Here is a 12,042-nt window from a genome sequence, read left to right as displayed (position 1 = left end):
ATGTGGAAGGGGTGCCCGTCGCACCATGACCCCCCTGATGTTCTGCATCCTGGCGGTGGCCTATCCGGAGTTGGATGGGTGCTTGAGGGCATCACAGAAGCCACAAGGGGGTGAGTACAGTTTCAGAAAGCTGACTTTGCGTGCTTTAGGAACTAGCTGTGTGGGGTATGTCGGCTGTGGGTGTCCCTAGGCCAGGGCGATCATGGCAGGTAGGTCCCTTGTTTGTAAGCTCTGAAGCACCCCTACCCCAATGGTACAAGTGGGCAACACCTACTGGACAGGGTCCTGTGGGTGTCAGGTGTGCAGATGCTGGCATTAGGCATTGTACCCCTTGGGCTGGTGACTACCTTAGTGAGTGGTTGGGCATGGCCTAGTGCATAGGGCAGCTCAGTGTGTGTTGTGTACGCCAACGGTAGTGTTGTTGCTGGCAGTGACCATGTGTATCTTCTGCCTATCCCCCCTTCTTGTTTTGTCACCCTGTCCTTGGGTGCATTAGCATCATCTGGCGGAGGAGCAGAGGCACCAGCGTCGGAGGGAGCTGCATCCCACATGGTCCATCAGGGCGAATCCACTGAGGGTGAAGGCACCAGTGGGACTTGTTGCGAGGGGAGCTCCATGACTGGGACAGGAGGGGACGACAGTGACTCCTCCTCTGATGCAAGCTCCCTGGCGGTGGCAGACACCTCTGTGCCCATCCCAACAACAGGTACAGCTGCCACCCCCCCACCAGCACCGCCCTCCCAGCAGTCCCTCAGCGTGTTTGCCATGCCCGCTCACCCAGGAGGGTGGGCATCTCCTTTGCCCCAGGCACCTCAGGCCCTGCCCCAGTCAGCCCTGCTGCCCTCAGTGAGGAGGCTATTGACCTCCTGAGATCCCTCACTGTTGGGCAGTCAACCATTCTGAATGCCATCCAGGGTGTCGAGAGGCATCTGCAACAAACAAATGCATACCTGGAGGGCATTCATTCTGGTGTGGCGGCCCAACAGAGAGCATTTCAGTCTCTGGCCTCAGCACTGATGGCAGCCATTGTTTCTGTGTCCAGCCTCCCCCCTCCAACTTCCACTACCCAGACCCAATCCCCTCTACCTGACCCTATCCCAAGCACACCTTCAGACCAGCATGCACACACATCAACACACAAGTGGCTCAGGAAAACATAAGCACCACACATCATCACACAGGCACTCACACAAGCACCATACCCAGGCACACATACCAACACCCACTTCCTCCACTGTGTCCCCTCCTCCTCTTCGTCCACCTCCCTCCCAGTAGCGTCTCCACTCACATCTGCATGCACTACATCATCAGCCACTGCCTCCAGCACGCCCATCACAGCACACCCCTCACAGCACACCCCTCACAAGCAATCACCACCCCACAACCATGCACACGTCCCCTCTGTCCCCAGTGTGTCTGTGAGCCCTCCTCCCAAAGTACACAAACGCAGGCACACACTCACTCAAAAGCCATCCACCTCACAACAGCCTCCAGACCCTGCACCTTCACCCAAACTCAGCAGACGTACACCTCCTACAACCACTACCTCTTCCTCCACTCCCACACCCCCTCCCTCTTCCCATCCCATTGTGTCAAAAAAACTTTTCCTGGCTAATGTTGACCTCTTGCCTACGCCTCCCCCCCCCCGTTCTTCCCCTAGGGCCAGGATGTATAGATCCCAGGCCAGCACCTCAGCCACCAAGTCGGCGTCCGCTGTGGTCCCTGGAAGTCCGAGAGGACCGAAGGGAGCACCCGTCAGGCTGGCAGTGTGCCACCTACCGATACTAAAGATCACCCAATTCTGCCACCTGCCAAGGTTAAGAAGGGGCCGGCATCCAGCACGGACAAGATGCACCACCCACCCAGCAAGGCCTCATCCAAAACAAAAGAGGACAGTGGCAAGGTCCCAGAAGCGTCTACCAAGGTGGGGAAGGGACACAAAAGCAAGGGCAAGTCACTTCAGGGCTCGGAGCCTCCTGGTGAGGGACTGGTGACCACCATTTGTCCTGACAGGCCAGCAACTTGTACCACATTAAGCACCACCTCAACGACCGCCACCTGCACCCCCCCCACCCACTGCCCCGCCGCTGCCACAATGACAGTCACCAGCATCATCCCAGTGGGCAGCCGTCCGAGGATGCTGGAGACGGCCTGGTGTCTCTCTCCACTACTACAGGCACCTGCACCATGGGCAGCACCGGCAGCATCTCCGCCGCAGGCCCCTGCCACCTGCACCACCATATGCACCGCCACATGCCCAGCCGGTTCTACTACATCGGACATCAGCAGCATCCCCAGTGGGCAGCCGTCCGAGGCTGCAGGTGACCTCCTGGACCCTGCACACACCACTTGAGGCACCAGCACTGGCACTGCCAGCAGTTTGCAGCCTAAGTCGCCGCAGGATGGAGTGTGGCTCTGCCTCCATGGAGTATCATGCTACCTGTTCCGTGCACATCTCGTGCCTCAGACACCCAGGTGAGGGAATGGGAACTGCCACACCCCAGGTGCAGCATCACTGGGCACAAGGCCCCCTCCAGAACCAGTGGAGAGATGGATCCACTTACCCAATCCTTAGCAGGATAAAGCAGACTGGGCACAAGGCCCCCTCCAGAAGCAGTGGAGAGATGCATCCACTCACCCAATCCTTGGCAGGATGAAGCACACTGGGCACTAAGCCCCCTCCAGAACCAGTGGAACATGTCATCTACTTTAGAGACTGTGGCTTTGCACTCCCCAGGACCAAGCAGTGGGCAAACCACCCACTTGAGAGACTGTGGCTTTGCACTCCCCAGGACATCGCTGTGGGCATGGAGCCCCCTCGAGGAGCAGTGGGGTAGTACCATCTTCTGGCTGAGGTGCCCCCCTCCCCTTCCCCCTGAGGTGCCTGTGTTTTTTCGACCTGATGCCCCTGCAGTGTTCTCTCCGTTTTGAGGCAAGCGTCAAGTGTGGGCCTCGCCCATGATTTTTGGGCCACTGGTCCACAGACATTTACAAAGGACAGTGTACGGCCTTCTGTACATTTTGTAAATATCTGTATATACTGTTTTTTTATATTTGTTAGCTATATCTGCATGTTCCAAAATATCACTGATTGAACTCAATTCCTTTTGTTCTTGTGTTCTTCCAGGGGGTAACTGGGTGTATCTGTAATGTTGTTGGATGTGTTTGTGTGTATGGTGTTGTGGGTGAGGGTGGGGGTGTTGCGTGTTGCGCGTGTGTGTCACTCTCTTTTTCCTCCCCCCCTCCCCTTTGTGCTAGGTGCAGTCTTCTTTCAAATTCTTGGTGTATTAGCAGTTACACCAGCATGTGGAGGACCTGCAGTTCGAGCTCCATGGTGTCCTAGTTCTTCGTTGAGTGTCGAAAGGTGAGTGGTTCTCCTTCGGTGTACTGTTTCTGCCGTGCTTTTGATGTCGTTGGTACCGCCCCGGAAAAGCTGGCGGAGTGGCATCATGTAATAGCGTGGGCGGTACATTGTCTTCCGCCTGTCTGTTGGCGGTGACCGCCAAGGTGTTTGTTGCTAACGCCCTGGCGGTCGGAGTGTTAAAGTGGCTGTCTGTGTTGGCGATTTCTGTTTCCATTTCTTTTTTTACCGCTGGCCTGTTGGCAGTATTACTGCCGCTTTAACACTGACCGCCAGGGTTGTAATGAGGGCCTTAGTGTTTTATTTTAGTGTTGCTGGGTGGCTGCTGTACTGCACCATGTTGAACGTCATTAACAATTTGCCATCACTTTAATAAACTTTGCAATATGTGAATTAATGAAATACATCTACGTATAATTATTGGTGATTTTCTTGACAAAAACAATAGGTCTGATTTATATATGTTGATAAGGTGTTCTAACCCTTGGAGAAAGTGAGTGAGTCTGCCTTACTTAAAATAACCCTTTATATTGTAACATTTCATAGTCTGCCTGGGGGGAGTTGATTGCAGGACTTGGCTGCTGATTAGGCCCTGCGCCCAACACTATGCTGTGTGTCCCCAAAGGCGCAGCCCGGCTGGGGGTTGGATGCCAGCAAGGGGTTGAGTGCAAGGCCTAGCCACAAACCAGGCCCTCCACCCAATCCTCTACCCCCCACAGTGATCGACATCTAACTTTTCATTAAAAACAAAAAAGAAAAGGAATCCACCGAAAAAACACAAAGCTTAAAGTGATGTTATAATTAGGAATTGCTATAGTGTGTTACTTCATATTTAAAAAAAAAAAAAAAAAAAAAAAAAACTTTAGCGATTCACTGAAAAAACAGAGGTTAAAGGGCTATTATAGTTAGGGAAAAATGTGAGTTTAAACATACCATTTTAAATGAACAAAGCCACTGAAATTCACCATTTAGATATAGCAAATAACTATAACTCATGCTCTAAAGTAACTATAATTTGCTCCCTCCCCATGCATTGCGAATTACCTCCCATCACTGATGTCCTCGATGTCATTTCAGATGTTGCAGTGATGTTAACACTATGCATGATCACGCGAGTGTTCTACTTACTTGAGATAGTTGTAAGCGGTGAAATTCAGTGGTGGTGTTAGGGTAAAATGGTATGTTTCAACTGACATTTTCATCTAATTATAATGCTCCCTTATTTTTTTTTTCTTCTTCAATGAATGTGTGTGTGTGTGTATGTGTGTGTGTCTATCTATATGTATGTATTTATTTATTTATTTATTACCCAGCAGCTGTCACCCACTGAGTAGTTATAGCTACGTCATTGTTTCCCTAGGAAATGCGTTTCTGTGTAGCTAATACCTTTGGCCCAATTTCCCAAATCTCAAAAAAGCTTTCTAAGACAGTGCTACTTTTGCACTAGTTTGTGCATGGAAAGATTCATGGTGATCTGGCAAGTGGGGGCCAAGAAAAAAGAGGGGTCTCAAACTTTAAAATCCCCATTCATTTTCCATAGACTTTTTTTAAGAAGCACTACTGCAAAAATTGGTTAACGGAAAATTTGCTGAACTAAATTTGTCAAGAAGTTAGATATTGGTATGGTATTTTGCTTCTTGTGATTTGATGTAAATCGGTTCTATAGTTTTTGAGAAATTAAGGTTCAAATATATTTGTATATCTGGAAAACCCTTGTATATTTGGATGTTTGAGTACGAGGGACTCTCGTGGGAGTCCCTCAAACCCAATTTTAAAAAATAGGGCATTGTGATTGTGCTAAGGAGCCTTTTTCCCCTTAGGCCATCTTGCTTCTGCTGGAGTCAGGAATGAGTGCTCTTAATGGCTGCCAGAAAAATGAGAAAAACGTTGTTGGAAGCCGTTACAAAACTTGGGGACTTCAAAAAAAAAAAAATATATATATCTCAGGATAGAGATGCCCTCCCCTTCTTTGCCTACGGGAGGGACACAGTCCCCCTCCCTGAGCCTTTAAAGGCCCTGGGATCCCCATTCCCCCAGACAGTCGTTTTTTAAAAAAGGGAGGGGGACCATGCAGCCCCCTTCCTGCGCCCAGGGGCTGGCTCACTTGCTGTGTCCTGGGGAGTCCACCATCCGAATTCATCAGTTTTCCTGCCCTCACCAATGCCGACATGGAAACATGTTTGCTCTCGTCTGTTAGGAGTATTTTTAATCTTCCACAAAATGGGAGCAAACACAAAGTCTACTCTCAGCAGGCGAGAGCTTTAGAAATGCTCCTGCCAGCTGGGAGAAGACTTGAGATCTGTTTAAAACAGATCAACAGATAGTTCCCACTCAAGGGGAGTGGCATAAATAGCTGCTCACTCGGGTGGGAGCAATGCTGACTCCTGCAGCACTTACATTTTTTTTTAAAAGTTTAAAACGTTATACTTTAAGTGACATTGTCACCTAACTATAATGTGATTTTTAACCTCTGTTTCTTTCCGTGAGGAAAATACAATGATATACACGGATGTGTGTATGTATTCTATTCATATGTGTGTGTGTGTGTGTGTGTATATATATATATATAATATATATATATATACTCACCCTGCCTTACATTATAAGGATATTGCAAGTCACCGAGGAGTTCCATATTCATATAGAGAAACAAGGACGTAGCTTGGAACTTTTAGAAACATGCAGAAAGATTCTAGCTTTTCTCAAGGTGTGCCTGGGATATAAAGTGTGTGGTTGCAATCAGAGTAGACACCATGATTAAAACCTTCACATGTCGAAATGGTTCTCTTGATATCATCAGTCTATGGCAATTGTTGAAGAAAGGTGTAACACAAATGCACAGTAAATACAACTTTTTTTCTTCATGGTTTCATGTGAAGGAGCCTTAATTGTTTGTACACTGCCTTAGCACAATCCCCTCTCTTCCGTGGTATACAAAACAGAAAACATGATTTTTTTTTGTGGGCTTGACCCCTATTTAGGCGCTTTGAGCCAAGCTGGACCCCTGTTTTGCTCTGCTCTTCCTGTGAAGTCTCAGGCTTGCCCACCTTTATACACAAATGTGTGCTTGTGATGCATGTGAATGTGCATGTAGTACTGGAGTCGTAAGCATGCATACTTTTCCAAATGCTTTATTAATATATTAGTATGTGGGGAGTTTAGTGGGATGTGTATTGTATTCAGTTAATGGTGTACATGTGTTCTGAATTTTTTGAATGTAAGGTAATTCGTTTAGATGAATTGTGAAAAGGATTTTTATTTGACGGGTAATAAAGGTAATTACCATGCTTATACATGGTCGCTTTTCCCGTTTTTCCCCCAAATATTTATTTGTTTAGACAGTACATGTTCTGGTCCATGAATATTTCCCAGAATATGACTGACCACCCTATGCATCTCTGAGCTATTGTAAAACTATATAAATCTTTACCTCCCGTCCTTTGGAAAATGTGGATATTTTTCCCCATTTTTGAAGGACATCCATCATTCCAGTGGGTTCTAAGTGCACATTAAATTTGATGCAGACAATTTTCAGTCATCTGTAGTGTATGTGTGAGGAGAATGCATAGCTAAGGTTCCAAAAAATTGTCTTAGACATGTTTGCAAACTATGAAATCCTACGTTGATGTTTTTAAAATTTCATATGTCGAGTAAAACTGATGTATGAAGTCCAAAATCTAGCCCTAATTTGGGTTGGCTTTGTATATCTATACACAGGTATTTATATAATGTAGACTCATTTGGGAAGTAACGGAGTGTTATGTTTAAAGAGATGCGTCTTAAAGTTCTATCTGAATTCCAGGCGGTCATTGTTCCAGGTCTTGTCTCTTTTTGACTAAGAAGCTCTACCTCCTGGTTTATTCCTTCCTGCATTTCTTTGTTTCTAGTCTGGTGATGTCATTTTCAGTATGAGTTGACTAGTTTATTGCCCTTGATATGTGAAAAATTGGAAAACATATGACTAAAACATGAACTTGAAATTTCCAATCCAAAGTGAAATATCAATAATGATTCTGACCTGATCACTGTAAAATGACAGTTGTTAAATGTTTAATTTTAGTATGGAAGACAATCTTTGGAGACTGTAATTGTAATCAGACCTGTGTGGTGGAACGATTTTAGTGCTAGCTGACGATACCAGTGAGGTATTGTGGTCCATGTTGAATGTATGATGAACTGAACCATCATAATAAAACTGGTAATTTTTTTTCTAAATAGAGGTCATTTAATAAACAATCTGATCAATTATTGACATTTGAATAACAGAATAACCACTGGATCTAGGCTGTTTACTAAATAGGTATACATTCTTTACTAGATCCAGTTATGCAGGATTTCCTCGGATTTGCGTCTGCTGGTGAAGATATTAAAATATGGGATTATGCTTCGATGGAGGTGGTAGAGTACTTTAATCCACATATTTCACCTAGTGGAATTGCTTCGCTGAGTTGGAGCACTGACAGTATCCTTTGCAACGACAGTTTTGAAATTGCTAAGTTTTTGAATGTCACAATAATGGAGGTATTCGTGTGTTCTTCACAGATTATGCTTGTCACATTATTCCTGTTTCATCATTTCATTTGGTTGCATGACAAAAGTAAATGTTTTTATTTAATTATTTCTACTGATGGCCCTTCTTCTCAAGTTACTTCTTTCAGAACTTAGCTTAGATTTGACTAAATGATTTAAATCCCTCAGTTTCATGTGAAAGGTTTTGTTTCCCATTTCTGTCTTCCTATGAATTAATTAGGATTTCTATGCCCATGGAGGACATGTTTGTGGGAATTTCAGAAACGATTTTTGGTGGGGTATTTTAGCTTAATTTGTTTCAATGTGTCCATTTTAGATGGGAGGACACATTACACAATAATAAAAACAAATCACAAAAACGCAAGTGCCACCATCAGTTCAGTTCTCATTGTGGTTGTTTGCGTTGCTCCTTTGCAGTCACCCTAAATGTTTGCAACGAGCAACACAAAATTATGCTGTGTGGCCTCATAGGTGATTTTGGGAATCTCGTATAACAAATTTAGCACAAAATTATGTGAGATGACTCTAACATAATGGAAATTTCCCCTGAGCCAATTTAGCATCACTTTAAAATGCTTCAGTGATTCTTAATTGGATACCTTACCTTCACACCTAAATATCCAGATCCGAAACCTCTTTAAATAGGGTTCTTGTCATACTGTTGCGAATACTGTTGCGTTTGAAGGGTAGGCTATTGGCATGAAAATCCCCTATTAATAGTGTATTGTCGATCTTGCACAGTCTGTGTGTTTACAGCATAGTGAAGTACCTTTTTATGACGAGTGGGAGATTTATTATGTGTACTCATGTTGGCTCCCCTGCAGAGTTCTAGGATCTGCTGGTCAGGGTTACGCTCAGTGTATCCCCCAACTATCATGTAGGGTTGTTGTTGCCCCCCCCTTAAAAGTCTTTTAGGAGACTGGTGTTAACAGATTCTTTTTTTTTTTTTTCAGAGATGAAGCCCTTTTATTTGTTCAAATGCATTGGTATTTACTGACCCTTGTAGTACATTTCAATAGTCTTCCTTAGCTGGTATCCTTCCATTGGATAGAAGTGTGTGCTGTGTGGCTGAATTATTACATTTGGTGTGCATGGGAACCACATGCTTGTGGACACATTGCATGTCACATAACTTTCTGTTTCATTTCACCAGGTCCAAAGGACATTTTAACATCCCCTACTATTGGAGAACCCTGCATTCTGATGATCTGGTAGCTTTTTCACCTTTGTTGATGAACATGAACATCTGCTAACATGCTTACTTGAATTAGGGGCACGTTTATTAGAAAGAAAAAACAAAGTCTATGGATCACAGAGTTGAATGATATAGGATCCCCCTACACCCACTGAGGATACAATACTGAAGCATATATGCTCATTAACAATTTTATAGGTTTTTATACACAGTTTTCCAATGGTGACCAAGTGGCTGAAACGGAAACAAAGATGGAGGACTTTGAGACTTTTATTAGGACGTTAGGCAACAAAAGTACATGAAAGATAGCTAGTATTATTTTTATAATTTTCATCCCAAAAACTCCAAATGTATTTTTCAACCAGAACCAAATATGTTACCTAATAATTTGAAATGTATGACTAATTGTCTGCAGTTCATTAACAGATTATAGATGGAATGTATACTTTTTGAAAGACTTGGACCCTAAAGGGCACTAAGTCCACATTCAGAAGCCCAGACAAATTCTAGAGCTGTTCTGTTTTGGAGGAGAATTGTTTTCTGGTCTTCTAGGTGATCAGATTTCACCTTAACAACATTGGCTATAGTATGATCTTTATGAATAGTTGGTCCATTCCTATACATAGGGAATAGGATGTGAAGAAACTAAAAGTCTTACCTTATCGCTTTCAATAGGGGATCTGTATAGGGGTGTGACATATGGCTGGAATGATGTAACCATCCGGCCACAAGACATAGGCTTCCTTGCCACAGACACCAGAACCAGGTTTTGTCCTGAAGCCACAATAGTAGTGAAGGAATCCAGAAGGAATACTAACTGAGGCTCATTAAGTTCAGAGTCATCATTTGCTTGAACAAACATGCCACAATCACTATAGCCCACATAAATACTACCATTTCACAATTAAATAATTTGTCAGTAGGCAATATCAGCAAGGTACGTAGCGAGGTGCTGGATTTTCTGATTTGGGAGATGGCATGGGAATAGTAGTGTTGGTATGGGAATAGTAGTGTTTTCAAAGAGTTCAGGGAATTTCCCTTGCAGGTGTCATTCAGTGCACAACTCTTCTTGATTCTAGAGAATGGGGACCAATGACAATTTCCCCTGAGCATCTATAGGCAGTTGGGTGCAAATCTAACAAGAGGAAAAGTTAGGTTTCTGTGGGTATTGCAGTGAAAGGTTCAAGAAGGTGTTCTCACTGAACAAAGAAATAAGATTCAGAGGGTGGGTCATAGGCAAGGTGCACCTGCTATCCAGCCTCCTCCAAATAGAACACTAGGGGGGAAGGCTTATAGCATAGAGGACTAGCTAGACTCAATGAGGTACCAAGTAGCTTGGGAGGGTTCGAACAACCTCGGCTGGAGTTGGTGTTCGTGGGAAGGAGAGGCTGCATTCCAGTGTGAGCAAGGATGAGTAGATTTGGCAGCCAGAATCGCTTCTCAGTTGGTGAGAATTTAGCATTTATTCTTGGAGAAGAATGCAAAGGGAGCAAGCAGGGTTGGTCGATTTTCTAGCCTTGTGCGGTTCCTTACAAGGACCCAGTATTCTGTGGCATTTTATGGCACTGATTGTGGTAAAGATGAAGAGACCAGGCCTAACATGGCTGGAGGCTAGATTTCTGTTGATGGACTTGCACATAGACCCAGTTGCCCCCTTCTGATTATGATGTCTCTGTTGGACAAAGAGGGAACTCGGCTCTGACCTGTGAATGGAAACCATCGAAACAGAAAATAAGTTGTTTACAATTTTGAAGTACTACATCATCATTTAGGTGCAAGTCAAGTCACGTTAGACTTGGGACAATGGAGGTTGTGAAAGAGGTAGCATGGTTCAACCCATAATGATTTCACAGAGACTGAGCTAAGTTTCCTGGGCTGGTGTAGCTCGAGTTGATCAAAATGTCAAGGTTAAGCTATTAGGTCACTTGACGGCAGTTTCAGAACATATTTTTGTTAGTTTGTTTTTCAATGTACAGTTGAAAGACTAAACTTTCCCTGAGGCCCAAGGTTGATCTGCAGAATGGAAGTCTTGTTGTAGCTCACAAAACATTACACAGCGCCTGAACTACTCAGGAAACAAAACTTAAACCTCTGTCACTGGATAGTCAAAGAGGGATCCCAAACTCTGATATAAAATAAATCACTGTGTTAGCATCTGCACAGGAGCAAGGATATACCTTAATCCATACTGAAAGAATGAAGGCCGTCACTAAAACATAAGAAATTGAATAGCATTTATACCTTTCAATTAAATCCATTTTTAAGTGAATGAAGAACTCCACATGGGGGTGGTTGGGCAGTGGGGATTATTGTGATCTTTTATCAGACATTATGGACCTGGCAAGTTGCACAGGAATAGCAAGACAAATGGGCAACCTAAGGGAAAAATGAAACAAACAAAGAGTACTTGCAGAATGCATCATGTTATATTTGCTGATGTGGTGCTGTCCCGCTATACTCCATCAGGTTTTGTTTTTTTGTTTTTTCATAATTCTGTTTCATCCATGCCTGTTTCCAGCTGACGGTTCACAACCCCACAATTCAGATGTTTTTAAGATTGGTACACGAGAGTCGGTAGTCTGAGACAACATTGCTTCAGAAGTTGGGTACAGAGCAACGTCCTTAGCCATCTCGATAGCTAAGTCATTAACCCTAGACACTTCATCTTGGGAAGGTTGTTGTGCAGCACATTCAAGTACAGTAATTTTAAGAGGCAACATAAGTACATCAAATAAGCCTTTAATTTACGTATCCATTTTACTGGGATTTGCTTCTGAGGGGAAAACACCCTATTGCATCCAGAGAAGGCCTAAATGCTGAGCTACTTCAAATGTTTATTTTGAGTCAGTCAATATGGTAAAGATCTTTTTGCAGCAATTATACAAGTTTGGGTAGAGTGTCAGATTTCAACAACTTGAAATATTGTACATGTGGCTTAACTGGCTACTAAGAAACA

The 12,042-nt window shown here is 44.2% G+C and overlaps 1 protein-coding gene across 2 annotated transcripts in view; it reads left to right on the top strand.

Moving 5' to 3' along the window:
* LOC138288186 (protein NEDD1-like) overlaps positions 1–12,042 on the top strand; it is a 445,800-nt gene that overhangs the window by 60,406 nt on the left and 373,352 nt on the right. For both annotated transcript variants that reach the window (XM_069229528.1, XM_069229527.1), the window contains one exon: positions 7,680–7,823. In XM_069229528.1, the coding sequence (XP_069085629.1) occupies positions 7,688–7,823 (136 nt within the window). In that variant the 5' untranslated portion in view covers positions 7,680–7,687. The remainder of the gene's footprint in view (positions 1–7,679; positions 7,824–12,042) is intronic.

Source organism: Pleurodeles waltl, chromosome 4_1, assembly GCF_031143425.1.
Source record: "Pleurodeles waltl isolate 20211129_DDA chromosome 4_1, aPleWal1.hap1.20221129, whole genome shotgun sequence".
In the NCBI taxonomy this organism is placed as follows: Eukaryota; Metazoa; Chordata; class Amphibia; order Caudata; family Salamandridae; genus Pleurodeles; species Pleurodeles waltl.
The sequence above is the reverse complement of the archived record's forward strand: the minus strand, read 5'-3'. Positions and strand labels throughout refer to the sequence as shown.